Source organism: Acinonyx jubatus, chromosome E2 (assembly GCF_027475565.1).
Source record: "Acinonyx jubatus isolate Ajub_Pintada_27869175 chromosome E2, VMU_Ajub_asm_v1.0, whole genome shotgun sequence".
NCBI lineage: Eukaryota > Metazoa > Chordata > Mammalia > Carnivora > Felidae > Acinonyx > Acinonyx jubatus.
Window position 1 is genome coordinate 30,077,169 of NC_069396.1, and position 24,277 is coordinate 30,101,445.

Here is a 24,277-nt window from a genome sequence, read left to right on the forward strand (position 1 = left end):
AATCCAAAATTATTCGGCTGGTGTTCCGTTTGTGAGAAACAAAGAGCTTGATGGGCAAACATCCACTCGTCTGTAATGAGGTCTTCTGCAAGGTCTTGTGCAAATGCGCAGAGTTGCTTATTTCCTGTCCTCAGGATGCAGACGGGTCTTGACATTAGTGCAAATAATCGAATTTTGACTTGTGTCCCCTTTGCCAATGAAGATGATAAAATAGTTTTCTTTCTATTTTTAGTTGCACGTGATTACGACTGGCCTTCCAGGACTATGACAGGAAGGCATCATGAAAGGGGGAAGGCCCCGTATCCTGCAAAGAAATGCATTAGAAACGGGTCCTTGCTAATCTTCCTAATCTGATCTCTCGCTACTGGACTCACACGGACCACTCTCCATCCAGTCTAATCAAGTTTGGGAGCAGATTTTGTGTTTTCCCACTACAATGTCTCTGCTTCTCGCATCTCTGAATATCCTCCAACCATCTCCATCTATCAAAACCCTTCGTATTCCCGAAGGCCTACGTCGGAATCCACTCTCCCCTTTGATTTTGCTTCCTCTGAATTACTTACAGCCTTGTGCTTTATCAACCTGGGAGACAGAAGTCCTGGCTTTTTGTAGAACTTCACACTTATCTGCACAAAGTGGAGCAGGCGAATGAGGAAATGACTAGAATGAAGAATGGAAATTTCTTTCCTGATGCCACTCTATTGAAATAGGTTGCAGATATAATTGCTGTCCAAATATTTTAGGGTACAGCCCATAGAAATGTCTCAGTGTGGAAGGATAAAAACAAAAATGAGAAAGGGGCAGATTCTGACGTTTCAGATTTAAAAGATAGAAAGCAAGGGTCTTAACACCATACCCTTTTTTATGAGAACATTCTACTCAATTTCCAGGTTTTGCAGACCGCTCAATAAAGGGGTCAGTTTCTTTCAGAGGTCTTACTTGCACCCCCACCCAAAATGTAATCAAGGCTATTCTAATCTAGACAGAAAACAACACTGCTTAACTAACTAAACGAATTAAGCCGGATTCATTCTCCCGTCAAAGGAAAAAAACCTAAAAAAAATTTTTTAATGCGTATTTGTTTTTGAGGGAGGGTGGGAGGGGCAGAGAGAGAGAGGGAGACCCAGAATCCAAAGCAGGCTCCAGGCTCCAAGCTGTCGGCACAGAGCCCAATGCGGGGCTCGAGCTCACGGACCTGAGAGATCATGACCTGAGCCGAAGTCAGACACTTAACTGACTGGGCCAACCAGGTGCCCCGGAAAAAAACTTTTAAAGACCGATCCTGAGAACCACAGCAGGCCATCCTATGCTAGTTAGGCCTAGCTATGCGGATACCATATATATTTACTCTGTCTCAAGACAAGAGACAGGCAGAGCACTCCAGAGCAACCAGTCAGAAGACCTTGGGGTCAACAGCGAACACTACCTATTTCTCTCCTTCTCTCTTCACAGTCGTAGGCGAAAAGAGAGGGGAAATCTTCAGCCCCCAGTGGCATCCACACCGAAATCCTGTGGTCCGATCCCCCCACTTCACCCAAAGGGCCAGGTTCTGCCTCCTGCACTCAGCGACAGCAGTTCTGCTTGTGAAATTACGACCAAACTTTTCCTTTTGTTCCAGCAAAAGACTTCCTGCGAGAAAGCAGCAATCCTTTAAGGCTTTCCAGCCCAAAGGTCTCTCCTGGTTTGGATTCCCCCATCCCCAGCCCCCAGAGGAAAAGCTCACTCCATCACATCACAAGGCATTTCTCGGTTCCAAGTTGTACAGGGTCTCAAGGACTCCTGGTGAGGAAAGAAAACTGGTCATCTGAACATCCTTTCCTGGGATCCGTCTGAAGTGTAGACAAGCAGCAAAGATGAATATTAATATGCCTTCCATCATCAAACGCTGTTGCATACCCAAAGGATGATAAATATTTTAATCAGTTTTCAGCTTGTCTAGCGGAAGTCAGTTTACTCCTCAGAGATTTCCCTAGTTCTGTGCCCAAAACCTGTCCAGCACATACTGCTTTCCCTATATAACTTTTGGAAATTGGTAATAAAAAGTCCAAGCTTTGTGGGAGAACTCATTTAATTTCTTGACAGTTTGACTCTATTAAGTTCTCCAAGAAGAGGGAAATCTAAAATATGAGGGATGCCGACGAGCGAGACAAAACACCACAATTCTAAGTTCTGGGAGCAGTGTTGCTAATAACCTACTTACGTCTCACGCTTAAAACATTTTTTTCCTTCATATTTGCGTAAGTTGTCTGCCAGCGGCCGCTCGGTCTTCTCCGTGTAAATGCCAAAGGCATAAAACAGGACATTCTCATGCGTCCTCTGTACTCTCGATATTATTATTATTATTTTTTAATTTTTTTTCAATGTTTATTTATTTTTGGGACAGAGAGAGACAGAGCATGAACGGGGGAGGGGCAGAGAGAGAGGGAGACACAGAATCGGAAACAGGCTCCAGGCTCTGAGCCATCAGCCCAGAGCCTGACGCGGGGCTCGAACTCACGGACCGCGAGATCCTGACCTGGCTGAAGTCGGACGCTTAACCGACTGCGCCACCCAGGCGCCCCGTCGATATTATTATTTTTTAAATGTTAAAGGCGTTTGGGGGTATTGTTGGGAGGGTTACATTTGTTTAAAAATAAAACTGACCCCCCCCCCCCCAGAATATTCCTACGAAGCAGGACCTAATATTTTAGGGAAATGTACAGAGTTAAAAGGGATTGATTAAAGACCATGCTGCTTCCCGTGGGCATGAGGAAATGGCTGGACTCATATGTGGACCTAACATCGATTCATTTCTTCAACGAGTAAGTGTCGGGGACCTATGCTGCACCAGACACTGTTGTAAGAGTTGGAGACATTACAGCGGATAAAACAAAGTCCTTCTCTCCCAGGGACCATATTAGGTAGAAGCAGATAACAAACAAGTACCCTGGCAGATGGTAGGAAGTGATGGGAAGCAAGGTGGAATCGGGCAAGGCATTCCCTATCGTAAGAAGCTCTCTCCAAGGAGTGACATGAACAGAGAGACGGGAATGGAGGGAGGAAGTGAGTCATGCAAATTAACAGAGGGCAGAATATTCCAGACAGAGGCAACGGCGAATGCAAAGACCATGATGCAGGAGGAGGCTGGGCGTGTTCCTGAAGACAGTAAGAAGGCGAGTGGAGGACTGGGACGGAGGGGAAATAATGTACGGGGTGGGGGTGGACAGACCCTGCAGGGCACTGGGCCCCGATGCAAGGAAGCTGGATATCTGCACTTGATAGTGAGTTTGGGCCGGGGGAGTGAAACACCAGACTTTGTATTTTAAAGGAACACTCTGACAGGGATGGACATAGGGTGGTGATAGCAGAGAGACTATTTCTATAAATGATGGTGGTTCTCATCAAGGCAGCAGCACAGGGGATGGTGAAAGGTGGCCAGATCATGAATATCTAGAAAACAGAGTTAAGAGGATTCGCTGATAAATCAAGAGATAAGCCAAAAGAACCCCAAGGTTATAGGCTGAGCAACTGGACAGTGCAAATTACTGCCCTGTGTGATACTGGGAGAAAGGCTGGGGGGTTATGGGAATCAAGAGTTTGGTCTGAGGTATGTTAAATTTGAGACATTATTACTAGACAGCTAAACACAGCCCCCCTTGCCCAACTACTGTTCAGGTCTCCAAGACAGGAGACCCTACTGCAGACATTGGAACATCCCATCAACCCCATCTGTTAAAAAATTCACTGTTAACTGCATGAAAAGTTGATGACATTAAATAAAATACAAGCCCTCTTAATCCCCCAACATCTGTTAGAGATCTGATGCATAATTCTGGGTATTTCATAATTGCACATTTAAATTAATAATATTTAAAGTAAAGGGATGTGTAATATCAGCCTACCACCTGTTCCAAGTCCTCATAGCAGAGCAGATATGCCCGTAACAGTAGAAATTAATTTTGAATATTTCCATAATACTCCAGATTTTTATTTGAAGGCTAATTTTGTCAATCAGTCCAAAACAAGGTGGATGTTATCTGAGATTTTTATACACATCAAGGAAAAATTTACAAATGAGATTGTCACAGGTGGTTCCAGATGGGCTGAGATCATGTAGAGGAAATACAAAAAAAGTCCATCATAATTTACGTGTTAGGGGAACGATGGTGTTAAAAACATCATCTCCAAATGATCACAGAGATACTTTCAGGAATACTGAAAGGGCAACGTATCAAGTTTCCCTCGGTTTAAAAAAAAAAAAAGGTCATTCTTTTGCAGATGTCAACAAAAAGAGAGCAGGATCATGGTTATGTTACCCTTAATGCACGGAAGAGCTGACTTAATGTGTTCCCAGAGCTCTCTGGTAAGTCAGATTTTGGCACTGGGAGCACATTTCTCCATAGAGACATTTTTGCAAAATATGGAAAGATTCCCAGCCCAGCTTCCCAAAGTATTTAGCCCACAGTGGGGTAGAAACATTACCAGAGTAGCACTGAGCTTCAATTCATTGAGTCCCTCTACCTCCAAGACTGACCCCGGTTGTAAAGGAAGGGAAATGAGGAAAAGGAAGAGAGTGTGTCACTAAGGGGAACTCAGTCAAATGACCTCTAAGTAAGGGCTCCTAAACTGAGGACTGTCTATGCTTCCTTCTAAAATCACTACTTTGGTGACGCCTTGCGTGTGTGCAGTATTTTATATGTTACCGACTTTTTCATTTGGTCATCGTAATAATTTTCTTCAGAGGGTTAACAGTTTTAGGGACCATTCACGAACCAACCTGGGGAAAAAGAGATCCTATAATCTTGAGAATATTCCCAACAGCTGGCACACATCCTTGGGAAATCTTGCCTTTCTTTCAAAACTGTAGGTCTGCTGATTTGTTTCTAACATAACTTCCTTCTAGACAAAGATTCTTCTGGAATATCTCAAAGGTATTTATAATAAGATAAAGGACAGGCTAGAGCTGACGGTAATGCCCCCCTCCCCACCTCACCCCCGGCCAAAAGGACTAGAGCAACTAAGGTACACAATTATTTTATGCCATATCTTTTCCAGGAAAAAACAAACCAAAACGGAAATTACTGACACTCCCATCTGACACCAGGGGTTCCGATTCACATCTGAAATGCTGTGATGGGCTCCTAGTCAAAGGAATCCAAAATAAATTCCAGCAGCCAAGGCTACAATAGCACCCCAGGGTAAAGTAGCAGGATCGTCACACATCAATCTGAATCCTAGTGTCGCTAAAATTATTTAAAACAACCCCATTTGTCTATCGGAAAGAAAATAGAACACGTGTGAAAGGTGCATGTGTGCGTGCACTGACGTGTCTGTGTGTGTGTGTGTAGATCTAACACAGGCTAGCGAAATGGAGCTAAAGCCTATGGAATCAAATCAAGGCTAAAACAGCAACCTTGGTTGTATATTCCAGTTTTTCTCTGCACACGCTAACAAGAGTTAAGAGAAATGGCAAGCCTTTCACTTGGAATTTCCAGGCTCCCGTCACTGTGTCTCACCATGTTCGGTGCTTTTCGCCTTGTTCCTATTGTGTGCAGAGCAGAGGCACCTGAGCCATCCTCTTAACATGCCGGGGATGTAACAGGCACATCCTAGTACTTGGTGCCAATAGAGCTCAAGTCTCACACAGCTCATGTAAGGGTTAAAAACAGAAAGTCCTACCCACTGGTTCGCTCTGATGTTCCTGGAGATATTGTCACTGGATGTATCCTCAGTAGAATTCTATTCAACACCTCTGTCTTTAAGTACAAAGCTGTAGGCTGTAGCAGCTTTAAGAAACATAAGTATCCCTTTTTTCTGCTGCACAGTATCTGTGTGTGAAATTCTCTAAAGGGGTTTAAGTATTTACCCTGAACACTATCAGACGGTTTCTAAAATTTTCCTTATCCACTTGCAAAAACACTTCAAAGAGAATCATAAACATACTCCTTTGTGCTTTCGATGCACATTCTGTTTCTCAAGCTTAAGCCTGAATTCTCTTGGAATTGTAAATTTTTTTCCCAAAAAGACAGGAGACACAATGCTTTTTTTTTTTTTTTTAATTCATTACTAAGTCTGCAGCAACTGAGGGAAAAACTGGAAAACTCTGTGAGAAATTTAGAAGGCAATCAAAGAAGGAACCAAAACCTGTTAGAAATTCATTGCTGAATTACACGTACAATTTCCCCTCAGATATTTTACTCTTAATAGAACAATACAGCGTGGGGAATAGCAGTGGGTGGGTGGGGAGAGAGGAAAGTGGAAAGAACCAATCTTCAACGAGCACCTTTAAGATAATAAAAAATGTGAGCCATGGACTTTTAGCTCCTGTAGCTGAAAAGTGCCTTTTCTTTCTCTTTTTTCCCCAAATTTCCAAAGCCACATAAACACAGGGGTCCCCAAACTCAGTGGCTGTGTACATAATTTGAAGTATTGGGTGCTTGTGACTGTTTACCTGCTTCCAATCTGTGCTTATTCTGAGCCACTCAGCACTGTACCAGTCCAAAAGGGGAGAAGGGAACTTAAATTTTCATTTAAAACCACCAGACGTCTCCTACCAATTCCTAAATTACTATAATATACTCTGCTCCTAGATCAGAAATGCTAATGCTGAAAAATGGAAGACAGGGTGATGTTTGCAAATGTAATTTAGTATATACATCAACGGCATAAGGGATACACACACACACACACACACACACACGTATATAAATAGGAGTTGGTGACTTCACTATGAACAAGGACAAAAAGCTAACATTTAGATCGCTTTCTTCCTCATACCCCCCAAAATCTTTAATCCTAGAAGATAGTTTAAAATGAACTTAGCTAACGGAACTGTAATAGAATAGCAAATACCAGTACACTCAGTATAATTTCAGCATGTGAGAAAGCAGCCTCGTTCCTCTACTCAGCTACAAAGAATTTAATCTAACACACTGTGATGATAGGGTCATTAATCTCTCCAAAAACAAAAACAAAAAAAACTGCTCTTCAGCTCAATCACTGCCTATGACTGTGTCACCTACACCAAGAAAGGCTCCACCAGACAGCAGTGGACAGCCACCTGGCATGAACTCTCCCAGATGGTTTACACAGGCCAAAATGACAAGGAAAAACATATGACTCATCTTGAAATTAAACTATTATAACGGACTTGTAAAGGACAACCTTTACGTCCGTAAGTCCATTTCCTCTCTTAAGACTTCAACAACAAGAAACTGGTAACAGAATTAAATAAAACACCTACTCACTTTCCACATCTCTCTGCTCTCCTGTGCCAAAATTTTAACGCAAATGGGTAGAATTTAAGTTACCTATAGCTTACCTAACATAATTACATGTTGTGTTTTACACCGTTTCAAAACGGATATATTAAAATGATCCCATCTTGGCTCCTACCCACTGAAGTCAATAAAGGTTATTAAGGCCAACTGCCATATAAATGCACTGTGGTCCCCAGCAAGAACTGTCAAGACATGAAATGCAATTCAAAACATTCGAAATGATCAGGACCTGGAAAAGCATGAAGAAATTTCTCTCCAGTATATCAATCATCAGTACTTCCAAAAATGTCGACTCCGGAAATTATCCTAGAATATTTCCATCGGATTACACTAAATTGACCTTTTGTTTTTTAAGGTCAAAAGGAAATGAGTAAATGTCGTCAATTTAAGAGGCCATCGCACCTAGCATTCTTTTCCGTCTCATTGTGAATTTGATGGTGTTAAAACGTTTTTATGGGTAAAATAAATGTCAGTTTTGCAAAGCGCGATACCAGACCCTAAGAGACACATGGCCTATCCGTTGGATCTCTGGCTACAGCAAGACTTCCTCACCTCACGGGAGACTTCGGCTTTTCATATTTCTCTTTACCCAGAAAGCAAAGCTTGTACGGTTTCTTTCAAATGGTAACTCTCTCTTATCCTGGAGAGTCTCCTCCTAAGACGCTAATCTTGGTTGTGAGGTGGTGGGCTGGCCGGAGAAAATAAAATAAAATAAAACGCACACATTTGAACAGTGTTCTGGCATTATAGTGCCTTCCTGAAGAGGGAGCAAAGAAGAGAGAAAAGGCAACGCTAACTTCTTGGGTTGTAAGAAAGGGTTGTGTTGCTTCGGGCTCAATGGCTCATAAATTCATAAGGTAATATTCAGGGAAAATATGATATTTTATCAGAATGCCATTCAAATATAAGGTTTAACATTTACATCACAAGAGTAAGCACAGGGTAAAACTATCCTCGGGGAGAGAAATGGCAAGAATAAACAGTGTGATAAAAACAGTGCTTGCTGGGACAGGGAATGGGAAGCAAAGGCTGGAGGAGTTTTAGAGGCAGTGGACTAAACTTTTTGAAATATGCGACTGGTTATGACATGTGAAGCAATTACCATTAATGGAAGAAAGGCGATTTCAAAGCGCATTTTCCGTTCTTCTGCATCCAACCTGAGACTACACGTCCCAACCACAAAGTGGGGGGAGAAAAAAGAAAAAAGGCAACACAGAGACAGAGAGAAATCACAACACAAGTCCTGGTACGAGGGCCGTCCAAGGCTGCTTTACTCATAAGCAAAAGGTGAAAAGTAATGTGCGGATCGCCTGGGGTTTTTTTTGTTTTGTTTTGTTTTCACCGAAAGAGACCCACGCTACGGGGCAGAACAGAGAAAATGCACTAATTAGAGAAGCCTTTCCACAACACACACACATGCTTTTACCATTTTAAAAAAGCACAGAGATAAAGAAGAATCATTTGTCGAGAAGGATAACGATTTTGAGTAATACATTCCCTGGAAGCAAAGGGAGTACATTCAGAAACGCTGTTCAGATTAGTCTAATTCTATAGAATCCAAATGTGCACCAAACACTGCACTTTTTATGTTAAATTGCTGTTGAATTTGTTAACCCACAACTGATTTCCTGTGTTATGGAATCTTGGAGATTACAGCTAACTTGAAGCAACAGGGATAATTCTTGACAGTTAATGGTACATTTGTATGCATTTTCCTGAAAGGCCGGCATCTTGAGGCCTCAAACAGGTAGCTCAACATTGCCCCCTACTGCTTGCAAGTGCAAACATATGAGGTGGGCTGGTACAAAGCAGGAATTGAACTGGCCGGGCCAGTTCACAAATACCAGATGGCACTGAGCTAACAGAGCCACAGAACCATAGGCTTGCCCAATGACTATGGTCTTCTGTCTCTTCCAATAGCAAAAATAAATTATTATGAATTTGTTAAAAGTCATTTAAAGAGGCTTGGAGCCATGCTTAAATTGAATTTAGAAGGATCATCCCTTTTATGTTGGCCCAAACCTCCACTCTGCTGATAATGATCACCCTGAGGCTTGCTGAGGAGAGACACTGGGACCATTGATTTCACTCGGAACACTCAGTAATGCCACACCAACTGCAAGGAAGCTCGCTCTGGAGAATTCCCAAGACTGCTCTTCTTCTGGGTATTTTTTACACAAGAGTTATAAAGTAAACAGAAGATATTCCTTCTAACTGATGTGCCATGGTCCAATTAAAAAAGAAATGACAACTAAATCTTTTAAATGAATTCATAATGAATATGATCCGTAAGCTCACAATACCGAAGACTTCTCTTTAAGAGACAAAAAAACAAAAACCAAAAAACCCTTGAACAAAAGTGGTGCAAAAATAAATTCTTATTTAGTGACGTATTTATTTATTTTACAAAATCAGTGAGTTCTTTTCTCATTAATTTGCCAATTCTAATACGTGGAGTCGTCAAGTTACAATCCCAAAGTCCACCTGATGTCTTAGACTCAAAGTCTGGTAAATAAAGAGGTTCTTCCAACTCATATGTAAATGGACAAGCCGAGAAGAACATCGTAAAAAAAATATGCCCTGTAAATGAAGTTGCCTTTATACATACATTCCATAAAAATGTAGCATGCTCCACACAGGCTAATTTTAGGAATAGAACTAAGGAGATTTAAGCATGGACTTTTCATTACTTCCAACTCAGTTTTACAATGCTCGGTTTTATACTGAGGTTCAGGTCTTTGGCGGAATCCATTTTTGTGATACCCTTAGTACAATAAAAGAAGGATTATTAACATTCCTTCCTCAGACACAGATCCATCGAAAGGCATGATTTAAACATCTGAAGAGATGTCTGGAAAGCTAGGGTCCAGATTCCGACCTGGACTTTCAAACTAAGACCCCTCCAGGGTGGTGACTTGGTATTTTCATTATAAAACCTCGGTTTTGTAACAGAGGTTGGCCACAGCTCCCCACTCGCGCAGATCGGATCCTTGTTTCCAGAACAAGTCTGAGTCTGTGCGGGCACCACCTCCAGGGTGCAGCAGGCTTTTACCACTTTTCCACTACATTTCAAGTTCAACGGTCTGGAGGCAGAGCAGCGAGGCAGTGAAGGGCGTGACCCTAGAGCCAGCCTTCCTGGGTTCAAATCCCCGTTCCCCCGCTTATGAGCCGTGTGATCTTGAGGAAGTTATGGAAACCTTTTGTGGCTCAGTCTCCTGGTTTATGAAATGGAGAACCATCATACCTACTTTATGGGGTTGCCGTAAAAGTTACATAAGTTATACATAAAACATTCAGAATAGTGCCTGGTCCTTAATAAGTATCAAATAAGGGTCTGCCATTACTGCTATTCTTTAAATTGAGACTTAATTCAAAACTGGCAAGTGGCCTCAATTTTGCCTTCCAGCTATGCTTCTGACTCCACCCCCCGATCCCTTGCCCTGGCCGCGCTGGACTGCCCCATTTCCAGTGTCGTTTGTACAGTTCCTGGAGCCTAATGCTCCTCTCCCAATGCCCTATCTGACCCTACGCCTCCCCATCCAAAGTCCCCAAAGGCAACATCTGCTGTTTCACAACAGTCCTGGTCCAGTGGCCTGAATTTAATACTCCCTCCTCTGGCCTGTGATTTTTTTTTTTTTTTTTAATCTCTATCACAGGCTTTCATTTTAGCTAATGTAACACCTGGCTATATTCATGTCTCTCTCCTTGTTAAACTGAATGCAGCAGTTAAGCTACAGAGCCAGACTGCCAGGGTCTCCATCTTGCTCTGCTGCTTACTCTGTGACCTTGGGCGAGGCACCTAATTTCTCAATGTCTCAGTTTTCACATCTATAAATTAAGGCTCATAAGGGTTTCTACACCTCGTAGGGCTGCTGTACGAACTTTAGAAGTTAATACAGGGAAAGCCCTTAGAACAGTGCCCGGTGCATCTAAAAATGCAAGGGCATTTTAAATCTTACCGTTCCATCGTGGTTCCCTCCTCGTCACTTCCTACCATGCGTCCAGCATGGTGCCTTATATGTGGGAAATACTCAAGAAAACGCCCACTGAACTCAAGTGAGCTTGTTCTGGCAAAATCCTGGCTGTTCCTGGCGAACAGTTACCTAACCCAATAATTTGGAATAATGAATTATGTATTTGCCTATGCAAATGAGGCAGCAGAGGGGTCACACAGCCCGGCGTCCCAGAAAATGTGGCCCCGGACCTCAGGTACTTACCACACCTTCCATCTTCTTCCACAGTTCCTCCAGTTGGGCCATGGGCTGACACCACCAATCACTGCATTTTCTGTATCGGTTGCCTTGAAACCAAAACTGTCTCAGCCACTCGAACTCAACCTGTGGGCCATAAAGAGAAGGCAGTTGTTACAATGCCTTCATGAGGTGCAATCAAGGCCAACACTGTCACCCGATTCTCCTCCAGTAACTTAATTGCCACAGGGTGAGAAAAGCTCAGCCTAACTGGTTTCCAGTAGAACTTGGGGAGTCTCCAGAGCATTTCTGCAAAGCCAAGAGAAAAGCGATCGTAAGGGGCTCCTGGGTGGCTCAGTCAGTTAAGCGTCGGACTTCAGCTCAGGTCATGATCTCATGGTTCGTGAGTTTGGGTCCCACACCGGGGTGAGCTCGAGCCCCGGGTGAGCCCCATTTCTCTCTCTCCCACCCCTCCCCGCCCCTGTGGGATTCTCTCTGTCTGTCTCTCTCTCTCTCTCTCTCTCTCTCTGCCCCTGGTTCACTTGCACCCTCTACCTCTCGAAATAAATAAATAAATAAATAAATTAATTAATTAATTAATTAATTTTACAAAAAGGCAAGACAAAACACAAATACTGAGATCCTGAAGTATATAGCAGCCTGCGCAATGTGGGACAGGGAAGATAGAATCAAAACATGTCTTTATTAAACATCTTTATTAAAGACTGATATTTTGAGCAAAACAGACATATACTAAGAGACAGCCAATTTCAAGATTTCTTAGATTTAAAATAAATACAGAATTTACCATGGGCCAGGAGGAGCTGGTGAGAGTCCTAGCCCTTATAACTGAACAATGCAAAGTTAATTATGGGGCATCCATTAAACCTACAGCCAAATTGTTACTTTTCAAGTCAGGGCACATGTCAATAGGTAGAAAGAACAGTGAAGGCATTAACAATTGCTTTTCCTTCCTATGAACCTATATCTTTATTATTATGGCTATTATTTGCCTCCTTAGCATTCCTCCTTCTATTCTAGCAAAACCTCACTATTTACTTGGTAACCGACCCCCTTCCCCAGTCTCAGTCCACGTGGTCTGGGTAGATCTCCAGCCCCAACACCAGGGATGCAGTGTGTGGCCCAAGTATCAGCCAATCAGCCCCCCCATATTTCTCTAGTCACAGAACTGGGTATGGAGACAATCGCGGTATGTTCAATCACAGTTAAGCCTAGATCCCATGAGAAGATTCAGGAAAAGCATTCTATATCCATGTCACCACCAAATGGGAAAAATGGAGACAACCCAGTAGGAAGCAACTGCAAGATAAAAAGATAAAAACCAGGTGCTGGTGATACCACCTGGCTCTTGATCAAGCTATTTCTGAAGTCTTTTATTTATTTATTTATTTATTTATTTATTTATTTTGTAAACCTATTTACATTTTCTTTAAGGCTTATTTATTATTTTTGAGAGAGAAAGAGACAGACGGAGAGAGAGAGAGAGAGAGAGAGAGAGAGAGTGCAAGCAGGGGAGGGGCAGAGAGAAGGGGAGACACAGAATCGGAAGCAGATTCCAGGCTCTCAGCTGTCAGCACAGAGCGCAACGCAGGGCTCGAACTCACAAACCGCGAGATCGTGACCTAAGCTGAAGTCGGATACCTAACCAACTGAGCCACCCAGGAGTCCCAGAAGCCTTTTATACTTAAGCCAATTCAGGTTGAGGTTTTTTTTGTCCCTTGCAAATGAAATAATCCCAATGTATGCAGAGCAGAGGCTGAGTAAAGCTTTGGAAGGGTAAGAAATTGTTTTTTATCCACTTTCCAAATCTTCTAAAACTCATCTTCACCTTGAAAAATCAAATTTTACAGGGGCACCTGGGTGGCTCAGTCGGTTGGGCGTCCGACTTCGGCTCAGGTCATGATCTCGCAGTCTGTGAGTTCCAGCCCTGCGTCGGGCTCTGTGCCGACAGCTCCGAGCCTGGAGCCTGTTTCGGATTCTGTGTCTCCCTCTCTCTCGGCCCCTCCCCCGTTCATGCTCTGTCTCTCTCTGTCTCAAAAATAAACAAACGTTAACAAAATTTTTTTTTAATCAAATTTTACTGTCAACGTACAACTCTATTCATCCCCACAACTCTTCTGACCTCTGCCCTCTAAAGAAATGTTGAGCTTTCACAGCTTAGAGGTTAATGTTGGGTTGTCTGACTTTTGCTACGGTAATCGTGTTCCCTAGACAGTCCAACTAGTACAACCTTTACCTGTTACCACAAAGAATTTCTGTATTTATCCATATTGAACTTTCACGAGGCAAACAAAAGCAACTTGTGAAGATTTACCAATGGTGAAAATGGCTCAAATAACTAACCTGAGAACACCCAGTCATATGAAAGGGTTTCAGTTTACATTAACTAAATGTTTGTTTGATATGTAGAACTGATTTCAGTTAAAGCTGTTTAAACAGAAAAAAAAAAAAGGAATGTGGACAATATTAAGACAATAGCTGCCGAAACTTATCTGTGGTATTTAGAGACAGTTGGTAACAGCAGTAAACCACACTGCTTTGAGAGGAGAGCGAACACAGGGTAGTTCAACTTCTCTGAAGATGCAGGTTTCACATTACTCACTACAAGAAGAGTTCTATTTAATAGATTTTGTGTGAAATTGGTTCCCATTATGGGAACAGCCTATTAGCAAAGCATCACGCCCTATGTCAGGGCAAACTGCAAAGATTTGAAAAGGTTTTCTTATCTGGGGGCTGGTTATTTTCATTGATGAAGACAAAACTTATAAGCCCTGGCAATCGTGGTATCCCAAGAAATAAAAATAAAGCAGATCAGCATATGTAATTAGTTTATTCAACCTACTGGGGTACACTAGGGTCTAGATTTCAGTAAATTAAAGCCGCAGAAGGAAGGGGAGGGGCATACCTGGAGACTCTGCTATGAGACGAGAATGCAAAGGAGGACCCCATCCATTTTAATAAATCAGGACTTCAGCTTCCTCCTTAGATGCCCAGCTATCAGTTGAAGCAGACGGTACCATGATTAAGAATAAGGAACCGGGGCGCCTGGGTGGCTCAGTTGGTTAAGTGTCCAACTCTTGATTCGAGCTCAGGTCATGATCTCATGGTTTGTTTGAGCCCTGCGTCGGGCTCTGCGCTGACAGCATGGGGCCTGCTTGGGATTCTCTCTCTTTCCCTCTCTCTCTGCCTCTACTCTGCTCACTCTCTCTCTCTCTCTCTCTCTCTCTCTCTCTCTCAAAAAATATTACATAAATAAACTTTTTAAAAATTTTAAAAAAAAAGCATAAGGGCCCTGGAGCCAGTTCAAACTTGGGCTCCAGTACCAAATGGCTATGTCACCTGTAAAATAAAGACAATCACATAATAACCACATAGATTTAGAGTGAGGACCAGTGAGTTAAAAATGAATGGGCTACTATATGCCAGGCACTTGCCACATGCTAAGAAAGCAAACTACACAAGGCCTACAACTTATTGTCCCCAAGGATCTCACAACGTGATAAAATTTTCTTAGCAAGAAAAGTTTTAACATCCATGTCAATTCATGGCCACCCCCCTTCCAGAGAGGCCAGTCAGTAAAGTTCAACGCTGAGCACTTACTCCCGGCAGAGTTTTATTCATGAGTTGAAGTACTTCCCACGAGATACAATCTTTCTGGGCATCAAATCCACTGCCATGTATTTTATTCGGCTCCATAACCTGACTTTTTCATTTCAATGTTGTGGGCAAAAAAAAAAAACATTACAGGATTTTAAAGAAATGTCACCCTCGCCATTTCCCCCACTGCCAACAGACGTTGTTGGCTGCTTCCTTAAAATTAATTAAGGAAGCATACAATACTTCCAGCCATTTGATTCAGAGTTTGAGTTACAAAAACAAACAAACAAACAAGAAAAAGTTATTTTTATTTTTTTCTCCCTCAACTGCGGGGTTAAGAAAAGAAAGCTGCAGGGTGGATACCCCACGAAAGCTGAAGCGTCAGGACTCGGAACAGAATGGAAGCCTTATCGCTTCCGGGGTTGAAAAAACAATCAAAGGTCAACCGTAGTGACCGACCAATAAAGTTCTAAGCATGAAAGGAGTAGGGTCTTCATCCCTTCTCCAGGGTGCACCCAGGGTTCCCTCCCTCCCCCCCCTCCCCGCACCGGCACAGGGAAGCTCAGAAGTATCAGAGCAGAACCTAGAGACAAACCCTGAGGAGGGTAATGGCTGCCTTGGGGCCACGAACACTCCACGGGTGATGCAGATCCCCAGAGATGGGAGCGTCAAGGAGACAACACATAGCAACTCTTTTGAGGTTCTCTCAGAGCTCACGATGCTTAGACACCAAACTCCCACCTTCTGGACAGGCCCTTCAAGGAAATTCACAATTATTCAATCTTTTGAGCAGCTACAATACAAAGATGAGCAATTAGCCAAGGCCTACTGACAACCTAGAGGCCTTGCAGGTTCCTGAAGGGCCTTCTCAATCATCAGTGAAAAATGAAAACATGCTCACAATAGTGTCCGTTTCACAACAGGGACTGCTGGGACAACTGTCCTTCATCACCCTCTTAACTAATCTGTACCTGGAACGGTCTCAGAGAAGATCAGTCAAGAAAAACTTTTCCCCTAAAAATGTCTAGGAAAAGTCTGAAACCTCAGGCATTCAACAGCAAAGTTCAAAATCGTGACTTATGAGACGCTACCTCACCATTCATTGTAAAGGCCTCCATCACTTCCACCGGTAGGCAACTGTCATCTACTTTTCTCTGCCAAGTCAGTGGGGGGCTCTTGATTTGGTCCCAGCTCAGCTCAGGCAGGTCCCTCAGGGGATGCGTGAACATGCCCGCTGGGGTAATGTCTCACCACAACACCTGAAATAAGTTATTTCACTGAGCAAGATGTTAGATGAGGGAGAGATGCTAATGTCCAATCTACTAAGAGCTACCCCACGAAGGCTCTTTCCCAGGAACTCCGAGGAAGATGCAGGTCTGACCAGACCAAACCATTTTTTTTTAATGTTTATTTATTTTTGAGAGAGAGACAGAGAGACAGAACATGCGCAAAGAGAGAGAGGGAGACACAGAATGCGAAGCAGGCTCCAGGCTCCGAGCTGTCGGCACAGAGCCCGACGCGGGGCTTGAACTCACGGACCGTGAGATCATGACCTGAGCTGAAATCGGACGCTTAACCAACTGAGCCACCCAGGTGCCCCAGACCAAACCAGTTTTAAGAAGGGAAACAGCATAATAACATGCAGGAGGATTCTGCTTATCAGTGAACAAAAACCTTTGCTAAGCATCTTTAGTTAGGAAAAAAAATAACTTCTAAAGGTACTCAGGTCTATTCCCCACAGTTCCCAAATTGCTTAGTTAGAAACCATCTAAAGGAAACAAGCCACATCCACACCCACAGAGCCTGAAGGCCTGCAACACATAAAACCCAGGGCTTCATCCTATAATTGGTGCAGCAAAGGCACATGGCCTTTAAGATAGAGGAACTCAAACAATAAAGAACCTGGGGGGAACGTTCATGGACCACGTATGCTATTGTTTCACAACAGGACACGGTAGAAAGTGATCATGTCAGTGCTCGATCCCAGGCCAGCGCGTAGGGCCAAAAACCAGTATATGATAACGTGCTTTGGCATATGGAATTCATATGAAGGAGGTGGCCTTGAAGAATCAAAGACTGGGGGGCTGGGCAAGGTGAGCACACACTATATTTAGATTCATGATCTCTCTCTGCCTTGGATTTCTAGACTAGCTTCAAGGGGCTAAGGCTTCTGATACACGTCCATCCCACTTAGCTAAAGTATACAGTGTCAAAAGCAGCCAGTCACTTGCTGAAGCTACTGGGCTCAGAGGACAATATTCTGCTGTTAGATAAACAGTGTGATTTTACATATTTCCCCCACCCGTTGATGATAACAAAGCATCTCGGCCAGTCACAGAAGACCAAGATGGAGGGGGGGCGGGGGGCGCAGGGAATAACTCATGTTGAGTGTTGAAAAGAGCACCCATTCGGCTGGCCTGAATCCTGACATTGCAAGGTTTGCAGAGAAGGAAAAAATCAGAATTTCTTTACTACAGACCAGAATTTCTTTACTGCAAATATGGAGGAAGACATAACTTTGCTCCCAAGTCTAATTCAGTGAGGTCACCGGGCCCATAAAACGCTTATCTTTCTTGAGGTTCTAGCTATCAGCAGTGTCTCTACTTAAGGACAGATAGGAGAGAAAATGGGGCACTTATCAGGTACAGGGAAGGGAAGAAAGTCAGTCCTGAGTGCAGTTATTAGCATTAGAAGTGGTTATTCTTTCCTTGAAAGGAAGAATTTCTTTGCCTTTTGTCCCAGAGATTGTGGCAATGTTTCACAAGGTATGGGGCAGTTCGCAAGATCCTAAATATCTCTTTAAAGACACCGTATGACCTCGTGGGAGCAGACATGGTTTCTCCTCTGCTCCAAAGCCCTCCGTGGCTCCCTACTTCCCTCTGAGTAAACAGACAAGTGGTTGTCCTCACGGGGAGCTCCAAGGACTGATACAATCTGCTATTCCCCAGGCCCCTAGAACCACCTCTGTGACCTCATGTCCTCGAACTCACAGCCTTGCTCCTGCCATTTGAACTAGACTGTCCCTTACCTAGTCTGGAAACACCAGGCATTTTCCTACCTCACAGTCTTTGTGGCAGTTTGTCCCTCCACCCGAAATACTGTTCCCCAGATATCTACGTGGCTTCCTCCTCATCTCTTTCAAGTCCCTGCTCACAGCACATCTTCTCAGTGGGGATGTTTTCTAGTTATCTCAAGAACCTACTATATGATGAGCAGGTGTATTAAGTTTATTATCTGTCCTCTCCCTGGCCTAGGATGCCTAGTTTACTCTCGTAAACTACCGTAAACTTTACATCCTAAAGCACACAGAAGAGTGCCAGGCACGCAATCAGTAGTAATTACTTGCTGGAAGGACGAAAGAGAACATTTTTGTGTTCCAAATTCTCCGCCGATCCTTCCAATCCGAACAAAGAGAGAGTCTCGGGTTGGTGATAACCTTCAACAATTCTCCATGACTCGGGACCCTCTTTTTTCCTTTTAAAGTTTTTTTTTTGTTTTGAGATCTAATTTGCCCGCCACAAAATTCATCCATTTTCAACGTCGAATTCAATGACTGTTAGAAAACACAGGAGTTGTAGGCTGCTCTCCCTGCTTCCCATGAATAATGGAGACTTCAGGCTCAGAGCCTTCTCCCGGCGAGAGAATCTGCTGGAAGGTAGTAACACTGCTCTGTTTACACTGGCGAGGTCTCTCTGGTTCCTTTTTCTTTTGGCTAGTGATACTGGCTCGCTTCTTAAAGTGGTAATACAAAGCTTCCTTTGCAAAGAAAATTTATTTACATAAAAATGAGCCGAGTTTTTAAAAGTATTAAGTAGACAACAATACGCACGGTCCAAAGATAAAGCAAAAAGCTGAGAGGGTGTTCCTGAGAGCAGCACAATTGGTGAAACATTGGCTGGTGGGATCCAGAGCTGCTGGTCTCACAGACTGCAGACCCACACCTCATTCTGTAAACAAAAAGCGAGGTACGGACACTTGCTCCTGGGGTCCGCCCACCCTTCCCTTTGGTCCTTGCAGAAAGACCATTCTTCATGGGTCTTGTGCTTCTGTGCGCCTTGTGAGCAAGATACTGACTTCCCTCTATCTATCTCAGCAAGAATGGCTGGTATAGAGAACAGCCTTGGAAGAGACGGCTCATCTCCAGAACAACGGGCAGGGATGCTAACAGACTTGGAGGATAAAGACGGTGTCTTGTTTGGAACAAATGTCAGCCATGCTTACTGCCTATTATAAGAGATTCGGGTTCCCTTTGTTCTTCTCCTATAACCCAACCCTTGCAGGTGCATTATGTTACCGGGCCTGCTCTGTGCTGCCCCGTGGAAAGAGAGGCTTGCACAACTGGCACGAAACCGCCGATACTCTGGCTGCTGCTATCGTTGTTAAGTAATAAACTATTCTTTACCTCTCACTGAGGAATTTCAGGTCTTATACCCATATGAAATTACGGCAGATCAACTTGTTAGCTGGCAGGCAGCTTCCCGGTTCCTGAAAGTCCTCACCTCATTGTGGATTTCCTCTCCTTGTTTCAGAACCGCGGGCTCAAAGGATTTCAAAGAAGCATCACCACCGTCTGCCCCGTCACGGACATTCTGCAGAGCCACCTGGCAGCGCTGTAAGATATAATCCAAGGTTCCGGTGGAGCACTGCAGAGACAGAACCAGCAATCAAGATGAGGAGCAAGATTCCAGTTCACCATTGACTCGTCCTAGGGGTATCCACATTTGTCCCTTGTCCATTATGTTCACCTATTGCCCCCACAGTTCAGCCCCTATTCAACTTAAGAAATACTATAGTGGCCGGCTCACTGGGCTCTGTGTTGCCAGCTTGGCCTCACTTGGGCCACTCTTCTGGCTGGTTTTCTTTCATTATATGGGCCTTATATCTCAAAACAGTGGGCTCCCTGAGGCTAAAGCCATGTGTGTGTACACACACACACACACACACACACACACACACACTTTTATTGTATATTTCTTTTTCTTTTTTCATTTTTTTAACGTTTATTTATTTTTGAGAGAGAGACAGAGAAAGCGCGAGCAGGGGAGGGGCAGGGAGAGAGGGAGACACAGAATTGGAAGCAGGCTCCAGGCTCTGAGCTGTCAGCACTCGAGCTCACGAAATCATGACCTGAGCTAAAGTTCGAATGCTTAACTGACTCAGCCACCCAGGAGCCCCTTATTATATATTTCTTTCTACGCATATTGCAGCATCTAGAACCAAGTACTAAATATAAAAGAAACTTAGTGAGTAGTTATTGGACGAATCACTAATTAACCAAGACGTCAAAGACACTGACTTCATTGTAAGTGCCCTGGACCTCACAATGGGAAAGAAAAGTAACCGGCCTGATCAGTTCAGCAGTCCACAAAATGGAACGGCAACGGCACACACAAAAAAGTGAAGTTATAAGCACAGGGCAAAGGACTCATGTTCCTTTTCTGCAAAAACCATAGAGTTCACGGCTGCAAGTCCTTGGTAGAACAGGTTCTTCTAATCATGGAGAACACGTGGCTCATGCCCTCAAGGCTTGTTCAAAGGCCTCACTTGGTAGCTTGGTGTGGGCAAGGGCAGATAGCTAGTTCGTCCCTCTCTGTGTCTGTGGGAGAAAAGCAGAGGTCAAATGGACAAACTCCTCCTCTGAATGACGTATGTCAGAAAAAAAGAGGATGCGGACGGTGGCAACGTGATTTCCTAGAATGATAAAGGGCTACAAATGTCCTTTAGACCCGGTGAGGAAAAGGTATCACGGAAGTGTTTTTATTTGAATACGTATAACTCAAACAGATGTCTTAGAACCTTCTAGTGCCCTGGTATAAAAATCAGTTGGGCGGCTACCGCCATTTTACGCAATGTGTCACGTATAAGCCTGGGAAAAACAAAGTTATGGTGACAAAAACAGAAGCCTGACTAATATGTATTTTAATATGAAGACCTCAAAGTGCCGGGAGCACATCGGCAAGCAGCTCCAATTTGCTACCCAGAAAAAACAAAAAGGGGCGCTGAGTCACCACTCACTTTTGTCCCTGAGCCACTCCTACAACCTCTTATTAAAAGACATTCTGTCTATAAACATGTTGTATTCACACCTTTACTTTCCCAAGTATCAAGTGACCTACATGAGAGGTTACAATGCATTTATCCCAACAAAAGACTGGAAACAACCTGCATTTCCCATCAAAAGGGGACCCGTTAAATAAACTATGGTGGAGCCACATGGGGGACTTTTTTTTTTCCTGGGTGGACAGAGTTTTATCTGTTGTAAAGAGCCCACAATGAGGCCTATTTTTTGGCAGAGGTTGGGGGAACAATTTTATTGAGACATTATTCACATGTCATAGAAGTCACACATTGAAAGCATACAATTTATCGTTTTTAGTATATTCACAGTTAGGCAACCATTTTGTTTTGTTTCTAATTTTTTTTTTTAACGTTGACTTATTTTGAGAAAGAGAGAGAGAGAGAGAGAGACAGAGTGCGCAGGGGAGGGGCAGAGAGAGAGGGAGACACAGAATCCGAAGCAGGCTCCAGGCTCCGGGCTGTCAGCACGGAGCCCGACGCGGGGCTCGAACTCAGGAACTGTGAGATGGTGACCTGAGCCGAAGTCGGACATGTAACCGACAGAGCCACCCAGCCTCCCCTAGGTGACCGTTTTCACAACTAATTTTAGAATATTTTGGTCATCTCCCCAAAACACACTCTGCACCCCTGTACAAACTCTGTGTCTTCTCCTCCCCATTCTGCCAACTTTTTTTTTAGCAGCTATTATGAATCAAGCTGCCAAGAACATTCATGTAGAAGTTTTCATTTCTCTTGGGTATGGAATTGCTGGGTCATATGGTATTGAAAATTCTGAGGAAGCGTCACCGTGTTGTCCAAAGTGGCTGAACCATTTTATATTCCCTCCGGTAGCGCGTGAGGGTTCCCGTGTCTGCACATCTTCCCCAGGACTTGTTACTGTGATTTTATCATCGCCATTCTAGTGGGTGTGAAGTGATATCTCACTGGGGTTTTCATTTGCATCTTCCTGATGACTAATGATGTTCAACATCTTTTCATGTGTTTACTGGCCGTTTGTAGACCTGCTTTGCAGACATGTCTATTCACATCCTTTGTCATTTAAAAATATTGGATTATGTATCTCTTTAATTAATGGTTGTAAGCGTTATTCATATATTCTAGACACGAATACCTTGTGAGACAAGTCATGTGAAACTACTTCCTCACATTCTGCAGTTTCTCTTTCCACTTTCTTGATGGAACCTTTTGGAGTATCAAAGTTTTTAACTTTGATGAGGTCCAATATATCTATTTTTTCTTTGGTTGTTTGTTCTCGTGGTGTCCTATCGGAAAAAAATCGTCTACTCCGAGACTTATATATTGATAAGCAGTTATCACCAAGGCTTACTAAAACCAAAGTGCAGAATAGTATATAGAGTAGGCTACCATTTGTATAAAAAATATCAACACATATTTGCTTGTATATGCATTAGGCATCACAGAAAGAAAACTAAGAATCTGATAACACTGGGTACCTCTGGGGAGAAGGAGCTGGTTGGCTTTAGGAGAAAGAGAGAGACTTGAAACTATTTATTCTTAGGTCCTTTTTAGGTTTTGAACCATTTGAGTAACTACCTATTCAAAATATAATGATATATAAAATTTAAACTTAAAAAAAAAAAAGATGTTCAGGAGAATGGAGTTCTTCTGTTCCAACCGGAAGAAAATTAAAATCAGATAAAGGTCAAGAGCCATCAGACATAATCTAGTCACATGTAACCAAAAAACTAAATAGATTTCTTCTCTGATTAACTAAAACGAATTTCAGAACATCGCTTCCTTAAGATGGTCTGTTTCCTACATATTTTGAATAGGCAGAAAATTGCAAATCATTTTGTTTGGCACAGGTGAAACAAGAAAGAAGACATTTATAAAGTAAGTGAGGGCTATAATGCTGCATGGATTTTCCCCTCTTCTATCGAGGGAAACAGCAATGTAACTTTCATGTCAGAAAAAAAGTCTTTTCCCTCTTTTATTACTGAAAACAATAAGTAAGATAAAAACATGATCCTGTCATCTTTCCCTATTTTTATTATTTTCATTGCACGTGAGTCTTTGTCCACACAGTTGTGACCAGTCAGTACACAACAGTGTATATGCTGTTTTTCTCTGTTTGTAAGTATTCAAAACTACCATTTTCAATGATTGCTCATTGAGCTGATAATTTAATTAAGGAGTCATGTGCTACAAAGGCACCGAAGTTCTGCCCAACTTTTCACTACTCTTAATCACTCTAAACATCTTTGTATGTATATAGATATAAACATATATACACATATAAATATATACACATACATACAAATACGCATACACATACATACATACATACATACATACATACACATATATACTTCTTTTGAATGGTTTCCTAGGTTTGAGTCCAAAAAAATAGTGTTATGAGATCAAAAATAGGAGTATTTTTATGGTAGTTGAACACATCCCCACATAGTTCACCAAAAAGTATGCCGATTAGAAAGAAAAACTTCCAGAACTATATGAATGTATGTTTCACTGTAACTTTACCAGCATTGATCATCAGCAGTTCTGACTTTCCACGGAAATAAAAAATCACCTTAAATGATGAGTTTATAAATAAAATGTTAATTGAAACACAGCCACACTCCTTTGATTCCATATAGTTTCTGGCTTCTCTGGAGTTACAATGGCAGAGCTGAGCAGTTGCCCCAAGATCTTACGGCCCATCGGCCACGGTTTGCTGACCTGATCTACACTTCAGAAAGCAAGATAGTCACATCGTTCACATCGGATGTGTCTAATTAGTAAAAAAATATATCTTGTGGCTTGAACTGAAGTGCAGAGATTATAAAAGGCCTAGATCTGAGATACTGGTTTTCTCCCAATAGCATTGCCATATATCCCCACCTCCCTATTTAAAAGTTAATTAACGCTCGCGATGTTGCCTAAAAATGAGAAGATACAAATACAGCTGTGACTAGGCAGAAAATGCTAAACCTCAGGATATTCTGAAAGCACTGCTACTCTAATAAAATTGGTCTGCCTGGAAAAAAAGGAAATAAGGCTACAGGGGGACTGTTCAAACCGTACTCTGGCAGGCCCCTTTTGGAGGTCTGTGTAGGTACAGACTTTTTTTATGGCAGGAGGTGGAGGAGGAGAGTTTCAGTCCCTTATTTG

At 42.9% G+C, this 24,277-nt stretch overlaps 1 protein-coding gene across 5 annotated transcripts in view; it reads right to left on the minus strand.

Annotated features, from left to right (window-relative positions):
- Positions 1-24,277, minus strand: part of FTO (FTO alpha-ketoglutarate dependent dioxygenase) — a 387,711-nt gene that overhangs the window by 186,994 nt on the left and 176,440 nt on the right. For all 5 annotated transcript variants that reach the window (XR_008293906.1, XM_027044481.2, XM_027044479.2 and 2 more), the window contains exons 6-7: positions 19,567-19,710; positions 11,477-11,596 (exon numbers count right to left, since the gene is read on the minus strand). Coding sequence is in view for 4 of the 5 variants with exons in the window: in XM_027044481.2 (XP_026900282.1) it covers positions 11,477-11,596; positions 19,567-19,710 (264 nt within the window). In the remaining variant the exon portion in view is untranslated. The remainder of the gene's footprint in view (positions 1-11,476; positions 11,597-19,566; positions 19,711-24,277) is intronic.